Source organism: Gracilinanus agilis, chromosome 1 (genome assembly GCF_016433145.1).
Source record: "Gracilinanus agilis isolate LMUSP501 chromosome 1, AgileGrace, whole genome shotgun sequence".
NCBI classification, from domain to species: Eukaryota; Metazoa; Chordata; class Mammalia; order Didelphimorphia; family Didelphidae; genus Gracilinanus; species Gracilinanus agilis.
Genome location: NC_058130.1, coordinates 739,198,550 through 739,216,478, shown reverse-complemented (window position 1 = coordinate 739,216,478; position 17,929 = coordinate 739,198,550). Strand labels below are relative to the sequence as shown.

At 41.1% G+C, this 17,929-nt stretch overlaps 1 protein-coding gene across 1 annotated transcript in view; it reads right to left on the bottom strand.

Annotated features, from left to right (window-relative positions):
• Positions 1–771: 771 nt before the first annotated feature.
• The window catches only part of ARHGEF18 (Rho/Rac guanine nucleotide exchange factor 18), a 31,357-nt gene continuing 14,199 nt past the window's right edge, over positions 772–17,929 (bottom strand). Inside the window, exons 9-19 of the mRNA XM_044673016.1 lie at positions 15,031–15,209; positions 12,128–12,219; positions 10,416–10,607; positions 9,175–9,321; positions 8,208–8,332; positions 7,408–7,476; positions 5,635–5,682; positions 4,775–5,242; positions 2,973–3,297; positions 1,275–1,397; positions 772–1,172 (exon numbers count right to left, since the gene is read on the bottom strand). Coding sequence (XP_044528951.1) covers positions 1,009–1,172; positions 1,275–1,397; positions 2,973–3,297; positions 4,775–5,242; positions 5,635–5,682; positions 7,408–7,476; positions 8,208–8,332; positions 9,175–9,321; positions 10,416–10,607; positions 12,128–12,219; positions 15,031–15,209 — 1,932 coding nt within the window. The 3' untranslated portion in view covers positions 772–1,008. The remainder of the gene's footprint in view (positions 1,173–1,274; positions 1,398–2,972; positions 3,298–4,774; positions 5,243–5,634; positions 5,683–7,407; positions 7,477–8,207; positions 8,333–9,174; positions 9,322–10,415; positions 10,608–12,127; positions 12,220–15,030; positions 15,210–17,929) is intronic.

The window sequence follows — 17,929 nt, the reverse complement described above, 5'->3', positions numbered from 1 at the left end:
AACATCCCAATCTCGAGGTTCACTATGAACCAACATATAATTTGCTTTGGGAATTTGTACCACACCCAGCAAAGCCTCAGAAGTGGAGAAGAGCTTCTGACTGCAAATCTGGGACAGCCAAGAAGGCACCTCCAACAGAATGGATACACTCCCTCCCTTAGCCTATGGGGCCTTAAAACTAAATGTTAAGGCCCACTTGGACTCCTGGACTCTAGGTACACCTTCCAGCTCACATGTGGGCCAAGAATCAACGAGCCTAGGATGACCCTAGAATGGGTAGTTTGCTGGCTGGTTGCCTGACTGCTTTCTGAAATTGCATCTACTGGCCTCAGTTCTGTAAAAACATATTCAAAATAGATTTCTATTTCTTATCCAAACAAGGTCCTATTATTTAGAACAGTTCCTTAGTTCATTTATGGTTTAACTTCCAATTAAAACTTTTTCTAAAAAAGAGATTAAAAACTCAACCAAAGAATCATTGCAAATTCACCAAAAAAGAGCATATCATGGTGGATAACAACATATCATCGATTTGAAATTGATCTCCCTAGGCCTGTGATGGTGAATCTTTTAGAGACCAAATGCCCAAACTATACCCAGATGCCACATGTGCACTGCCTCCTTACCCCAGATAGGGGAGGGAGGAAGCGCTCCCATTGGGCTGCTGGGAAGAGGGGCAGGTGATAGGAGAAATGTCCTTAGGAACAGTGGAGAGGGGGAAGGGAGTAGCCCCCTCTGGCAAGCGTGCCACAGGTTCACCAACATGGCCCTAGGCCATGTTCAAGTCCATAGTGGTTATGCCTGAAATAGAGAAAAGCAAATGCCCACATTGTTACAATGACCTTTCGGGAGCCCCTAGGTGAACACTGTAGCAAAGGAAATCTGGCTTCATCTGAAGCAGATGTCACTGTGGAGGAGATGGAAGATGCCAGCCAGCACAGGGTCTCTGCTGCTCTGGAGTCTCCATGGAGAGAAGATAGAACCAGGAACACCTGGAGCTACAGCAGTTTAGAAAAAGATAACATCTTCCTTGTTGGCATCTTCTTCGGAGGTGAGGTGCATAGGTAGCTGGGCTGGAGGGGAGAGGATAGGAGTACTGTTTGGCCTGAACATATTTCCTGGGCCGAGAGGGGAGATCTCTGGGGGCTGGATGTCCACTGGGATACAAGATTCTGAAAAATACAAGATCAAGGTGATCCCAACTCAGCAGTCACAAGTCATTCTAGAAGATTGCCCATAAAATATCCACGAGACCCTCCTTGCTAAAGCCTTACCTGGATGTACAATAACATTCTGGCTTGTCAGGACAGGACTTAGGGACCGGCGGTTTCTTATAGTGTTTTCTTCTTTGCCCATAAGCTTACTGAGCATCAGTTGCTGTTTTAGGTCAAATGAGGCTGAAAAAAAGGAGAAGGATTTCCAGGGACTCTATATGGAGGCTCACAGATTGTCTCCCCCTAAGCTGCCTCCTAGGTCTTGATGAAGGACTGCTGCCAGGTTTTGGGCAGGAATATTTTAGATAAGGGGAAGGAAAAAGTTGGTCTTTTTTTAGAGCCTCCATTTGTTTACATACAATTAGACATAAGATAGTACCCTCTGTCCATATGCCTACCTTTCATCATGGATGTCACAGCTTATTATGCAAAGCCAAGAATTACTTCCTTATCTTAGAAGCCTATCCTGAATCTATGTTTCAACCTCAAATTCATATCCAATTAAAACACAGAATGGTAAAGACTCCACCAGATACCTCCAGTTTTGCCTCCCTGGTCTACTGCTAATCAAACATTGAAAAGTTTTGTGGCAATTATTTTATTCTTGGTGTATATATCTGATCCACTTAGCATAGAGTCCCTTCTCTCACTTTCTTTCTCCCAAACAGCAGTAACTGTATGAGTAACACTCAGGAGACAAAAGGCCTAAGACCTGGAGTGTGTGATGCATGAATAATAAGCCAAAGAGAATCAGGGGTTCTTCTTTGTGTCTCATGTCTCATCTCTCAGCTTCTGTACCACAAGATAAAAGAGCTTCTAATTCTAGGGAAATTAAGTACAATCTAAAGCTCCTACATTTTTTTTTCCCCTTTTTCATTTGTGAACAGTCTTCTGTGCTCTTTGCCATAACCAAGGCCCACCCTGTTGTGGGAACCCATGCAATAAAGGACTATAGCCATCAAGAGGAATAGTAGACAGACTACAATTACTCAGGACCAAACCACACCCCAGGCTTTGAGAGGCACCATTCTACTCTGTGGGCAACAGTATAAGGGGCTCCCTGACTTCACATCTGAAGCATAGCTAAAAAGGATGTTAAAGCAGCTTTCAAGTAGCCACAGCTGTGGCTTTAGTGTTGTCTCTCACTGGTAGAAACCACAGCCTCAAACAATCTTCTTGGGGGCAAAAATAACTTATGCTTCTATTTCTGCATCTTAAGAAGCCCTTTAATGCTGGCCTAGTCTAGCATGGCCCCCACCGAGGCTAATGTTAGCTCATTTGAGGAGTTCCGTCTCTTATAATCCCTCCATCTCTCTTTCGACCAAGACAGAAAAAAGTGAGGTCTGTAAATGGGCGACCTCAGCATTGTCACTAGGTTAAACAGGTTCCATTTTCTCTTCAAAGTTCTTCTTTCAAAAAATGAGCCTGTGGTAGTTTGTTACTGATAAAGACTCCCAATTAATTGTATTCAACAATAGCACTGACTTTAAATTCCTCTCAAGGCTACTTCTCTGTCCAATGGTTGACTGGCTTCTCCTCTGTCCCAGGGAAAGTGGCCAATGAGCCTTCTATCAGGACTCCAAGGACCAGTGTTGGGAATGGGCATTGGGGATTAGTCATCAGCTGTGATCTCTAATAGAGGAGCCTGGCTCAGCCCAGAGCTGGACACAAAGACTGCTCAGGTTTTCCAAAGGACTTTCTGCTCTAGACATTTTCTGAAAGCCCCAAAAGGAGAGGAGAAGCAGTACAAATACTAACTGGAGCTGTCAGACCGCTGGGAACCTTTGCCTTTTCCTCCCTTCTCTTTGCTCCCCTTGGTGAACACAGCGAGCTTTGTAGGAATCTGCTGCTGGACAGCAGCTTGCTTCTGGATCTGGTTGGTGGCACTCAGTAGCTGAATCGGCACATCATTCTTCACTGGGCGACCCTCTGCTGTTGTGCTGTCCCTACGAGCCACCTCTGGACGCTCCACATAATCAGATCCAGACAACAGTGTGCTGGTCCTTCCCAAGGGTTTGGCTAGGTGTCCAGCCCCCTCAAGGCCTTCACCATTGAAACTCATGGAGGTGCTCAGTATATGGCCCTAGAAGAAAAAAATCACATTCAATTCTGACTTGGCTCAATCCATCATTACCATTGTTGCTCCATTCTTAGTGTTTACTTTAGTGCTTTTCTATTTAAGCATATCAGGAAACATTGCTTCAAGGTGGAACCCAAAGTTCTCCTCTTCTAAGAAACCTTGTGATAATCCCATCAGAAAGTTAATTCTCCTTTTGTTGAATTCCTGAAGCACCTACTATCAGCATATGTGGCCTCTTTCCTCAACTAAACCAGAATGATGGGCAGGGAGTATGATTTGTAACCTTTGGTAGCCTCCAGAGATCCTAGACATTCAAGTAATTTTAAATAAGTGAATATTCAATTCGGGTTCTTCAGAACAGTCAGGTTATACTTTGGTTTGCTTCAATAATTGTTTATAAAGACTTTTTATGATTCACTTTCCAAATCTCTTAAGACTTAGGACTTCCTTTCTAGGTCTCATTTTGAGTTAAGAAATCATACTCATCCTAGAGCTGGAAGGGCTTTAAATCATTTCACCAACATCCTTGTCAAATGACAAAATTCATTAATTCAATGGTTAATGTCCATCTAGAAAAGGAAACTATGGTCACAAAGAGCTGGCATGATAGACCCCATCAATTTTGCTCTGCTCATGAAAGACAGACAACCAAAGCCAGAGAGCTCCATTTAGAGCAGATTAACCTTGTTTCCTTTTTTTGGGCATGGTTACTAATTTAATAAATCAAAGGAATGTTGCAGTTATAGTTTAACTAGATATTTTGCAAAGTATATGATAATACAAACAGATGGAATTGGTTGAATGGCTAAGCCCAGAGTCTGATGGAAGGTGGTCTCTAGTGGTACAACCCAAGGATCTATGGTATTTAACATTTTTATCACTGATTTGAATTAAATCAAATATGTATGTGACAAAAAGCTGGGAGGATTAGTTAGCTCACTGGATGACAGGGTCAGGATTAAAAACTACCCTAAATCAAAAACTCAATGAGTTAGCAATGTGAGACAGCAGCCAAAAACCTTCAAGCTGTAGTCTCATCCTTTATTTGTGCAATTTATTATGAGACTCTTGCAGTTATCCATCTTGAATTTCCCAGTAGATTCAATTTTAACTACTTCCCCCAATAAACTAGTTCTGTTATGAAAGCCAGAAATTCCTTTTTTTTAAACCCTTACCTTCCATCTTAGAATCAATACTGGGTATCTGTTCTAAGACAGAAGAATGGTAAGGGGTAGGCAATGGGGGTCAAGTGACTTGCCCAAGATCACACAGTTGGGAAGTGTCTGAGGCCAGATTTGAACCTAGGACCTCTGTCTCTAGGCCTGGCTCTCAATCCATTGAGCTACCCAACTGCCCCCCCCCCTCAATTCCTATTTTTGATGAGAAAAGCTCAATATTCAGCCAAAGACTAATACAAAGAACAACCCATTTCCCATGTCTTCTCAAAACCAAGTTCTCCAAAAGAACATCATGACCGTACCTCTATTCCTTCGGGAGGTAAGGTGCCAGACACAGTGTTCTGTTTTTTCAATTTTTTCAGATGTTCAATCCGGTCCTTTTCCTTTTCCACGGCTCGCTGGGACTCCCGGAGTCTCTCTAGGTCATGCTGATAGGCTTCTCGCTGCCTGTCCAGTTCCTCTTTATCCTGGGTCAGCCGTTCCTTAAGCTGCTGGGACTCATTCTCGCGCTCCTGGAGCCTGGCCTCGGTGTACTCCAGTTCTTTCTGCTGCCGCTCACGTTCTCGCTCCCATCGTTGCTGTTCCTGTTTGAGCTGATTCTGGAGTTTTTGGACATTGGCCAGTTCTTCTCTCTGTTTCTCAAAGTTCCTCTGTTTTTCTTGTTCTAACAGGAAGTTTCCACGTGTTGACTGCAGCCTATACTGCTTTTCTCTCTCCAGGATCATGGCCCTCTGCATTTCAATGTAGCTGTCCTGCTGAGCAACCACTGCCTGAAAGACCCAGCACAAAGGATGATCAATGAGAGTCAGAAACACCAGGGGCCCCTATTAAACAAGGCTGAGTCTCTGTCACCATTAAATTGTAGTCAGCACTGATCATAGTTTTCTTTTTTTAACCCTTTCCTTCTACTTTAGAATCAATACTAAGGGCTAAACAATTGAGGTTAAGCAATTTGCCCAGGATTATATAGCTAGGAAGTGTCTTGAGGCCAGATGTGAACCCAGGACCTCCTGTCTCCTAGTCTGGTTCTCTATTAACTGTGCCACCTAGCTGCCTAATTGATCATAATTTTAAAAATATGATTAAAAACTATGCCCTGCCTTAGACTATAAATTATATAAAAACAAGTAATTAATCTACTTTCTAAATGTGCATGTTTTACCTGAAGGTTGAGAAGTAATTGTGACAGCATCTGTATTCTCTGTATAAGCTATGGAGAAGGAAGAAAGCAAGGTTTTTACAAAGAAAACATCACTGGCTTGAAACTGTATTTAGGTGGGGGGAACAACAACAATGACTGTTTATCAAGTACTCACTCAGTAAAGGCATTGTGCTAGGTGTTGGTGATGCTACAAAATTTAGATAAAGACCACATGGAGCTAAGAGTCTAGCAGAGGAAAAAGACATTCACTGTTGCATTACAGCCTAAATGCATTCAGTGATTTGGTGAGGCTTGAGATAGGTCACTACTGACCAAAGGGAGCAAGGAAGGTACAAGGAAAAGATGGCATTTGAGTTGGGCTTTATTATTAATATCATTATTATTTTTTAAAAACCTCTACCTCCTGTCTTAGTAACAATTCTAAGACAGAAGAGTGGTAAGGGAAAGGCAACTGGGATTAAGTGACTTGCCCAGGGTCACACAGCTAGAAGTGTCTGAGGCCAGATCTGAACTTGGGTCCTGACTCCAGGCCTGGCACTCTATCCATTGGGATATCTAGTTGCCTCTGAGTTGAGCTCTTTTCCTCTGAGGAAAGACAGGTGGTATTCAACAAGCAGGAGGAAATGGGAGAGCACAATGTGTGTTTTCAGGTTAGAGAGGTCAAGACCAAGTCAATGGCAAATAGTGTAGAAAAGAGTAATACAAATTAAAGCTGGAAAAGATGCCAGATTGTGAAAAGTCTTGCCCATTGAGCAGAGGTACCTAAGCTGTGTGCAGTTGTGCTCAGGTCTTTTAGACCTATATATAAAAAGATGTTTCCTGGCATATGTAAAAAGGGTGAACTGAGCAGAAATGGAGGTAAGATAGGAATATCTGTTAGGATACTTATAACAGCTCCGGTGGGTGGTAAAAAATAAGGACCTGGAAATACAGAAGACAATGCAGAATACACCATGGAGGTGGAATTGGCAAGCCTTTGTAAGGGACTAAATACAAGAAGCCAAGATAATGTCCAAGATAATCAAAATGGGAAACGGGGTGAATATAGATGCACCAAACAGATACATTGGCAATTGGAGGAATAAGTTTAAGTTTGGTTTAGGACATCCTGGTAGATGTCTTAAAAGCAGTTTTTAGAACCTCTTTAAATAATAAGCATTTATTTTATTTTTCCCACTTCATATTAAAAAAAAAAAAAAAGAAAAGAAAAGCCAAAGCCTTATAACAAACATGTGTAGTGAAGCAAATGAATGCCCATACTGCCTATGCCCAAAATGCTCATCAGGAGAGGAGGTGAACTCTGGAGCTCAGAAAAGAGGGCAAGATGAGAAATAAAGGTAAAGAAATCTTGGCTATAGAGATAAAAGTTCAAGTTCTGAGATTAAAAAGACTGTTAAAAGACTTGAGTATATAGAGAAAAAGAAGGCCAAGCACAAGTCTTTCTGTTCTGTGACCAGTGTCGCAAACTCAGAACAAAGAAAGAGATCCAAGTGAACCTGACCAAAAAGCAGTCAGCTAAGAAAAGAGTGTTAAAAAACCATAGACACCAGGAGGCTCTAAAATAGATGAAAAAACCTTCACTAGCTTTGGCAGTGATCTCTTCCAAAACTGACAGCAGTTTCACTAGGACAGGATCACATAAGCCTGGGGAGAGCTGGGTGGTAAAGAAGAGGGCCCACTGGCCACAGACAAGGGAAGAACTCACATTAGCACTGAGTTGAACCTAAAACGACAAGACTGAGAAAGCAAAGGTGACATGTCAGGGGTGAGTACCTCAGATTCCAAGATGCTTGACAAACTGTTGTTCCAGTCCACTCGGGTTCCCTCTGTCTGAAAGGATAACTACAGAAGGATACAAATTAGTTTCTATTACATAGAAAATAACATACAATTATGCTGTTAATAATAGTGTAGCATTCTATGTAACATGTAATTATATTTACTAGAGTATATTATTTTACACATTAACAGTAATATATGCTTGCAGAGTTAATAATATCACAGTTTTACATTTATAATTTTAAAACAAGAGAATAATTGAAAAAGTCCTAAGCTATTGAAGCTTATATAGGCTGAGGAACTTGCCCAAGGTCACACTGGCAGTCAGGCCTCCTAGGCTTCCTAAGACTCATCATTACTTTCCACAAGATTGGACACTGAAGGAGAGCCCCAAGCACTCATTTATCTCCCTCAATGGACTCCTCTCCTACCTCCTCCTATCTTCTCCATCCTGTTGGTGATGAACTGCCCACTCCATCCCTCTCATCCTCCTCTTCCCCCTCTATGTTGCAGTCCTTCCAATGTGCCTTCTAGAATGTCTGCCTCACAGCCAAGGAGATGATTTTCATCTTAAAGCTTTTCCTTTCTTCCTCCTTCCATCTCTGGATGAAACCTGGCTCTTCCTGATGGCACTGCATCAGCCCTGGTTGCTATTCCCAGGAATGGTTGTAGTCTCACTCACATCAGCGAGTTCACTATTCTTGGTGGGGGAGTTAGCATACTCTTTGCTCCCCATTCCCATGCTGTTGGATTCAATTTTAGAAGACAGAGAATCAAAAAGAAGAAAAACATACTATTTGTGATCCCTCTTCAGAATCTCCTGAAAGGTCACCAAGCTGTGAGTCTGAGCTGGTAAAGGGATTTCTCCGGTCTTTGAACCAGGTATCACTATTGCTGACCTTTTTCTTAAAACTGGCATCTTAAAAACAGACCAAAAAAAAAAAAAGTCCTAAGACAGTCTTGTTAGGATGCCACATTTCGAACATTTAGTTTTAGAACCAGAAACTAGCATATATGATACTAGAAACAAACTTGCCAATTAGTAGAGCAACCCTCAAGTTCTCAAATTGGTGACTAGATAATCACTCTGAAACCCAAGGGGTTGTGAGTTTCCACTGGTTACTTTTACAGAAAGCAGAAGATGAAGCTTCTATGACTCAAGACAATAGCATTAACCCTGAGAGGAGACCTGTCAAGAGTGCCAAAAACAGGACAGAGTATAAGAGGTAATTTGAGATGGATTCAAGTATACTTTTAGAAATAGCTCTCAGAGTCTACAGAAAGAGGGGCAATGAAAAGTCTTTCCAGGGCCTGCCTGTATGGCAGGGTTTTGCCTAATTTACAGTGTTTCCAAGCAAGCTATATAACATTAATTCAAAGAGCATCAGTGGAGAACATCAATGGAACAAATTAGGCTAAAAGTTAGGGGCTATCTATATATGAACCAAGACAAACTAGACTGGGAAGCATTAAATTCATGCAAAGATGGAGTTCCCGATGATGTCACTTTTCTGCGCGCGTGCGCGCGTGTGTGTGTGTGTGTGTGTGTGTGTGTGTGTATGTGTGTGTTGTGTGTGTGTGTGTGTGTGAGAGAGAGAGAGAGAGAGAGAGAGAGAGAGAGAGAGAGAGAGATTGATTGAGATTCTGAGATTCAAAGGGGCTGTTAAAGCTCAGATACAGGCAGAAAGAGGAATATACTTTATCATTTGAAAAGTTGAAAAGTTTCCCCTAACTCTCTTCCCAGGGTGTTTGGTTGCTTACTTTTATTTGTATTTGCATTATTGTCATAGCCTCCAAAGGTCTCTGCTCTCCTGGGTAATAACAGATCATCCCCACCACCACCACCATCTTCACTTCGACAGCTGACACTGCCCAGCTGTTTATAGATCAGGTTCTGGATATTCTCAACTAGAGAAGAAAGAGAGTATAGTATTATTGCCGCCATATAACAGGGTAGTCAGACAACAGAAAAGAAACACAGAACATCACATCCCTTTAACAGTGACTTGAGTTTTGGTATTTGCTGAAACCCATCTTTATTACTGCTACCAAGAGAAACAGATGCCAATGTCTAAACAAGAAGTTAAAGACATATTATGGGATCTCTAATTTCTTTCCCTTTGAAAATGACCACTAATTACCACTAAGGTTCATATCCTGAGCTGTGTTTAGAGAAGTGTTGATAGATTCACACTGAATTAAGCTATGCTCTCTTGCTCAGCCCTCAAGAGTATACATTAGCATGGTGTCAGGCCTCAGAACAGGCTTAGTCAGTGGAAGAGACAAAGCAAAATAACCCATAATGAAATTTTATCCATTAACAATGCCAACCCATCATAGATTTGGTCTATCAGTGCAAGAAAGTTACATTTTCTGAAACTGAATTGATTTCAGATTTGAAAGTGAATTCAAAATAACCAAGGAGAAACATTTGACAGCTTCATCCATTAGCACACATGTGAAAGCATAACTGAGGGCCAGCACTGTGCCTGTATCAACTCTTGCAAGTGAGTTCCAGGCCTGGGACAATTCACCTGTTGAAGGACAGACTAGGTGGGCCTCTTCCACTCCTTAACTCCAATAAAGTTAAGAGATACACCCACACAGGGCTTTGAACAATCTGGGTGCTCAATTAACGAAATACATGTAGCACAGTGTATAAGACAAAACAGTGTAGAAGGAGATCTACAATATTCTAATCTAATGTGACTTCCTAGTAGCTGTGTGCCTCAGCTGAGTCACTGACACACTCTCTGGGCTTCAGTTTTCCTCTGCAAAATGAAGGGGTGCTAAATGAATTCTTGTCAATTGCTCTATTCTATGGCTCTAAATAACATCTGTTATGTGGAGATGCAAAGCATGGAGAACTTTGGGTGAGGCAGTCCCTGTATCTTTGCAGGGACTCCATGCTTTGCATCTCCACATAACAATCTTCATAATTAGAGAGTGGGGCTATCATGTGTATCCCTGGCCACCATTTGGAAGGGTCTTTTACTACCTACTTTCAGATACTGCCGACTTCAGAATCATCTCGCCTTGTAGATTCTCTGAGGGTTCTCCTCCTCGGAAAAAGAACCTGGGCCGGGAACCTTGAGGAAGATCTTCAAAGCTATTCATCTCGGACATTTCCAAATAAATCTGTTGTTTCTCAATGAGACTCTGAGCAATCAGTTCATCCTTCCGGCTTAAACGCTCTAAAAAAGGAGTCAAGTTAAAAGAGTGTCAAGTCTCTTCCATGTTAATTTATGATTTACTCAACAGAGATTTCTCAGTGTCACTGATTGTTCAAGGCCAAAACATGCACCAGTGTTAAGGTTACCTCAGCCAGATGGGATTTTCACAAGAGGATGTTTCAGAGGCAAGTGTGAAACTGGGTTGGACTACCTTAGATTTTAAAAAGCATCATTTCTCTTAAAATCTTTTGAATGCTCAAAAAGTCTAGCTTGTGCCCAAGTCTTGTAACTTCTTAGAAGAGCCTTACACCATTCAATGCAAAGAAGGCAGGTCTGAAGAGCTGACTTGTGACAAAGGTCAGTAATAACCAATCATGTGTGTACCCTGCAGACTATAACATTTATAAAGTGCTATCTTCACAACCACCTGGCCGAGAATTATGCCTATTGTAGAGTTAAAGTAACTGAAATACCTGAGGTCAGATTTAAACCCAGGCCTTCTGACTCCCACTTCAGCACTTGTTCTACTTCTATCACATTATGCTGCCGCTAAAGGGCAAAGGGTCCCTATCAGAGTGTGCAGAAATCTCAAGAATACCTTTAAATGATAATAAACCAGAAATAGTTACTACCAATGTGCTGGTTTATCAACATTGTTCTGAGATGCATTCAGGAATCAGGAGACTTGGCTTCAGCCTACGTGCAGTATGCTCCCTGATAATCCACACCAGAACTTTATTTGCTCTGTTAAATGGTCCCCAGGAAGACCCTGACGATGCAAAGTCAATGGCCCTCAGAAGCCTCTGTTGATCAGAATGGCCCTTCTATTTATGTTATGGACTGCACCTCTAGGTTAGAGAACAGCAGACTTTATTTTAGAGGACCCTCAGCTCCAGAGAGGTCACTGCCTAAGGACACTGGCTTGGTCACTGAAGAATTTATTTGGTCCTACAAAGTAATTAAGATTCTTCTTAAATCCAGTTCTGGTACATACTCTTCAAATATACTATGTGCTCATTTTTCCTGGCAGCTTGGCTAAGGCTAATTTCCACTCATTTGCTTGGTCCTCCCTCCTGATTCCTCAATCCTATGTCAACAAGCTGCCTAAGGAGGATCCTTGAATAGGATGAGAAGTATTTCTATTTTTTGCCCTCACATGAACATCTGAAATAATCTTCTAGGTAATGTTGGATTGAAACCAAACTATAAGCTGTTGGCAACTTTGAGGAACCCTGGATTTGGGCACAAATTGAGCTCTGCCACTGATGAGCTGTGTGAACCAGAACAGGCCTTTTTGCTTCTCCATGACTCAGTTTCCTCATCTATAAAATGAGGGGCCTGGTCTAGATGACTTCTAAAGTGTCTGCCAATTCTAAATTTATTATCCTAAACTATGATAAGGTGCTAGATCTTAGATTCACAAATGACTTCTTGGGAGCCTCAGTAAAGGGTAAAAAGAAGGCAATACCTGGGATCAACCTTCCCCTCCCCACCATCCCAAAGCAGACTCTCTCAGTAGAATTTGCTTCTGGCCCCTTTACCTTGGAATTCTTTCAATTTTATAGTTCGGGCCTCAGCCATTTTTCTGTCTTCTTCAGCCTCACTGAATGGCTCTTCTTCTCCATCAGGGCAACTGAGGAAAGAAGGGAGAGACACTGCTGTGATCCGAGTCTGTGCTTTGCTCTGGACCATTCTCTGCTTTCTTAAAAAGGGACGCTATTCAAAAATCCACTATTTGACAAAAACTGCTGGGAAAATTGGAAAACAATATGGGAGAGATTGGGTCTAGATCGGTGATTCCCAAAGTGGGCGCTACCGCCCCCTGGTGGGTGCTGTAGCGATCCAGGGAGAGTGGTGATGGCCACAGGTGCATTTATCTTTCCTATTAATTGCTATTAAAATTTAAAAAAAATTAATTTCCAGGGGGCTAAGTAATATTTTTTTCTGGAAAGGGGGTGGTAGGCCAAAAAAGTTTGGGAGCCACTGGTCTAAATCAACATCTCACACCCTATACCAAGATAAACTCAGAATGGGTGAATGAACTGAATATAAAGAAGGAAAACTATAAGTAAATTAGGTGAGCACAGAATAGTATACTTGTCAGATCTCTGGGAAAGGAAAGATTTTAAAACCAAGCAAGTTAGAAAAAATTACAAAATGTAAAATAAATAATTTTGACTACATTAAACTAAAACATTTTTGTACAGACAAAACCAATGCTATCAAAATTAGAAGGGAAACAACAAATTGGGAAAAAAATCTTTTTAACAAAAAACTCTGACATGGGTCTAATTACTCAAATATACAAGGAGCTAAATCAATTGTACAAAAAAATCAAGCCATCCCCCAATCGATAAATGGGCAAGGGACATGAATAGGCAATTTTCCAATAAAGAAATCAAAACTATCAATAAGCACATGAGAAAGTGTTCTAAATCTCTAATAATTAGAGAAATGCAAATCAAAACAACTCTGAGGTATCAACTCACACCTGGCAGATTGGCTAAAATGACAGCAATGGAGAGTAATGAATGTTGGAGGGGATGTGGCAAAATTGGGATATTAATGCATTGCTGGTGGAGTTGTGAAATGATCCAACCATTCTGGAGGGCAATTTGGAACTATGCTCAAAGGGCTTTAAAAGACTATCTGCCTTTTGATCCAGCCATAGCACTGCTTGGTTTATACTCCAAAGAGATAATAAGGAAAAAGACTTGTACAAAAATATTTATAGCTGCGCTCTTTGTGGTGGCAAAAAACTGGAAAATGAGGGGATGTCCTTCGATTGGGGAATGGCTGAACAAATTGTGGTATCTGTTGGTGATACTATTGTGCTCAAAGGAATAAAGAACTGGAGGAATTTCATATGAACTGGAATGACCTCCAGGAATGGATGCAGAGTGAAAGGAGCAGATCCAGGAGAACATTATACACAGAGACTGATACACTGTGGTCCAATCAAACATAATGGACTTCTCTACTAGCAGCAATGCAAGAATCCAGAGCAAGGCTGAGGGACTTATGAGAAAGAACACTATCCACATTCAGAGGAAGAACTGTGGGAGGAGAAACACAGAAGAAAAACAACTGCTTGAACATGTGGGCTGATGGGGATATTATTGGGGATGAAGACGATAACTCTAGTCCAACTATCAGTAATATGGAATTAGGTCTTAATCAATGATACATGTAACTCAGTGGAATTGTGCATCTGCTAAGGGGGTGTTAGAGGGGTTTGGGGGAGAGGGAAAGAACACGAAACATGTAACTATGGGAAAATATTCAAAATAAAAATTAAAAAAAAAGTACCCTATTCTTCTGAGGGTTTTAACAAAAAGAGGTGTTAAGAATTTTCTCTAATTAAGTAAAACCTTCTGTTCATCATTAGATTAGGAAAAAAGGCAAAAGGGGCTAGAGGAAATAAACCAATCAACATTGCAGAAGACTACATACACAAAGCATCACACTAATATTTATGAGTTAAAAAGAAAAATGTATGCACAGCCTTCAACATCAGAAAGCTCATAACTTAAGATGGGGAGAACACAGACAAGAGAAATGTAAGAACACACTCAATAAACAGAAAGAAAATCCAGTCAATAGTCATTTGAAGGCTCTGTGCTAGGTGTTTTCAATACTTAACCTCGACTATATGCAATACAGATGGATTTATGGAATGGGGAAATGTGGATGAGATTAGCCTAGGAAGACTTCCTAGAAGTGGTGAATTTCTAACAGAATGGTAAAACAATTTGGCAAGAGAAAAGGAACAGCATTCCAGAAAGAGGGAACAGAATTCAGAAAATACTCAGGAAGTTCTATAAGGGCAGAAAGCAAGTTTGCCTACTCAGAGATAGCTAAAAGCCAGGGATTGAAGGTCCCCTGAGTAAAAGCACATAGGAAGTATAATGGGGGAAAGAAACAAGACAAACATGACAAATGGGGGAAATCAAGTCTGCAAACAACTTGCTGCTGTTATGATGAATGCTCCATCTGGAATCCACCCAATGCCCACACCTCTGGACTTTTACATAGGTAAACTAGCAGTGAATGCATGGGGATTTTTTTTTTATAACTGTCAGGACCTACAATCTGGCTGGAAACATTTTCAGCATCTCAAAGGCTAATCTACTGTCAAACACAGACTGCTCTTCTCACTGACGGGACAATACAATCTGTTCCTTTGAGATAAAAAAAATATCCCCCACCCCACTCCTCTCAGAGAGGTATGGAAGACAGTAGAGGAAGCAAGAGTGCTATCTATTCTGGCTGCCTAACAGAATCTACATCAACTATTTAGTTTTTTTAATTAAACAATCTCTTGGTGGGGCTTTTAAGATAAAAAAGATAGTTAATTTTCTTTTGACCACGAAAATAAAATATTCACTCTGACGTGAGCAAATGTACAAATGAGAAAGAAGACCCTCCTAAATTTTTTATGTACCTTTCCACAGCTCTGCGGATCTGGGCCATCCAAGAATTTCTCTCATCTTTGGAGCAGGTATAAATTTCATACATTTCTGGTCCTTTCAGGGAGGCACTGATCAGAAACATTGCTTTTTCCTCATTTGCTACTTCCCTAACAATTAGCTTTTGCAATGAAATAACAGGTGGCTTTGAGTCCTGAAAAACAAAATCAGAATGGGGAGGAGGTTACCATCACTTTCTCATACAACTAGCTGAGTATAATTTCTCTCTAGAAGCAGCAGCCTGTTGGTGGGAGTACAGATGTGCCCTTTTCATTTTCAACCTAAGGAAGAAACCTAGTAATAACACATAGGAAAACATGTTACCAGCAGTTTTGCTGCAGAAAAGGTGAAGGCAGAGCAATTCATATTTTCTGACACCATGGGGTCACAGAATTTTTCATTAGTTAATGCTGTGTTGTAACATTATCTAAGAAGTAGAAACAGAGATGATACATTTTTAAACTATTTGCATTTGGTCAACAACACTGCCCAAGAGAAGAGTTGAGTCACTTTCTGTGTCTCTTCTCATCCCTTCACAGCTGATTTTCTGGGAAAAGCCATCTTCATAAAAGCTAGTCTACAGAGGAGGCCACTGGTACCACCTCATCCTTAGGCGGCTCTATTCACAACTCCTCTGAATCTCAATACCAAATCTAATAGTGTCTGCTCAATTCACTCTGACTACTTAGAAACATCAGATTCAATTCATCAAATATTTACTAAATTCAGTAAGTTGAACATTTATCAATACCTACTTATTACTCTGACCACCGTTGAGATCCTTGTTGCAATCTCTTACCAATCTCCAGATTATTCTCCCTTTTTTTAAAGAGTTCAATCTTCTTTCTCCAACCCAACTTTTGCCCTCATTCTCGGGAACTTCAATATACATATTAATATCCTTACCAAAAACCTAGCTTCCACCCCATTAACTTCAACTCCCCTGTCCTACATCCTCATTACACCTCAGCTCCCCATAGAGATAGTAACATTTTAGCTCTTACCATCATCCATAACTGTTCCCCCCCTAAGCTGGAAGTCTGAAATTTTCTCAGATTGGATTCCCTACTGCTCTTTTCCTCTGCTTCCCTCTACTTAAACCCGTTTAATGTGGCTTCCAGTCCTGCTCCACTCAAACTCCTCTGTCAATTCCAGACCATCACCATTACCTCTGCTCCAGCTGCCCTTTCTTTCCCTTAGAATTCTGACTCAATGGTTAACCACTTCAACTATGCACTAGCATTTATCTTCAAATTCTTTGCTTGCCCTCTTGTCCTGATTCCACTCAAAACTTGTCACTGTGTTGATTAGGTCCACTACAAATTTGCTACCTAATTTCAAATAGGCTTCACTGATGTATGGAAATTTGACAATTTTTATTCTCGCCTATGAACTTTCAATTGACAAAATATATAAAACACCAACATGCTGTCAAATGAATCTGCCAGTGTACATGACTAAAAATCAAGAGTGACTGAAAAACACCTAGAAAGCCAATCACATTGCTGCTTCCACTACTCTTCTGATTAATGTTTCTCTCTCCTACATGACTAACTTCAGCTCAGCCCTGGATACCAAGCTTCACTTCATGCCTTCCTTTCTAGTATCCTACAATTCCAGCCTTTAACCAGGAAGCTCTGCTCCCTAGACTGGTGGTCCTTCCTTTTCTACCCCTTTTCCTATCCAGGTCTGGAAGCAAGATCAAAATCAATTGTTGTAGCTCCTGAATGGAGTATGTCCCCCCAAAACCTTATCTACCATCCCAGTAAACTTAAAATGTCTAGACCAAAGAGACCTTCCCAGATCACCACTCCCAGAAGTGTTGAGTTTAAGATATCTGAGACATCCAGTTTGAGATAGATGTCCAATGGGCAGCTTGAGAGATGAGTGTGAGATCAGCCCAGAGTTAGGACCCAAATAAACAGATATGAGAATCATCAGCATTAGGATGATCATTGAATCCTGGGGATCTGATAAGATCACCATGTGAAACAGTATAGAGGGACAAGAGAAGAAAGGGCAGGATAGCCCTCTGAGACACCAATGATTAATATGTATGACCTGGATAAAGATCTAGCAAAGAAGATTGAGAAGGATGTTGTGAGGATCAAGTGAGTTAATATGAGGGGGAAGGGGGAGGGGTGTTGGGAGAGAAAGGAGGGGAGAGGTGGGGAGAGAGACAGGCAGAATGAGCACTTAGCATAATGCCTGGAACATAGTAGGTCCTATATAAATGCTTATTGCCCTTCTTCCTCAACTCTTCCTGTGAAAAACAGGGATTAAAAAGACACTGGCAGAAGGTATCTGACTGATGTGAGATGAGGAATAGGGAAAAAGAGAAAGTTTTCTGTGAATGGCTTCAGTTTTTCAGTTAAATAAGAAGAATTCTAAGCTAAAAGGGTGGAAGGAGAGTCTAAGAAGGGATGGAAAAAGTCTGAAAGAGCCAACTTGGAGTGGTGATGGTGGGAGATACAAAAAGACACCTTGGTGCAGTGAAGGTCCTATTTCTTTGAAGGGAACTACAAGTCCTCCGTTCAAATTAGTTCAAAACCATAGATCGATCCTCTTCAATCGCTCTCACCTCTTATTTCTAATCAGTTGATCAATTTTACCCCCATATTCATTTCTTGCATCCATCCTCTTCTTATTTATTCAATTCCCACCTTAGTTTAGGCTCTCCCCAGCAGCTTGTCTGGACTACTTGCTAGTGTCTAGCCTCTCTCTTTCTACTCAATCCTTTATACTGCTGTCAAAAAGTCTCCCTAAGGCACACCATACACTCCTCAACTCAAATCTTCAGGAGATTGCTATTGCTTCTAGCATAAAATAAACTCCTTTCCCTGGAAATTCAAAGTCCTTGATCATCTGAACCCA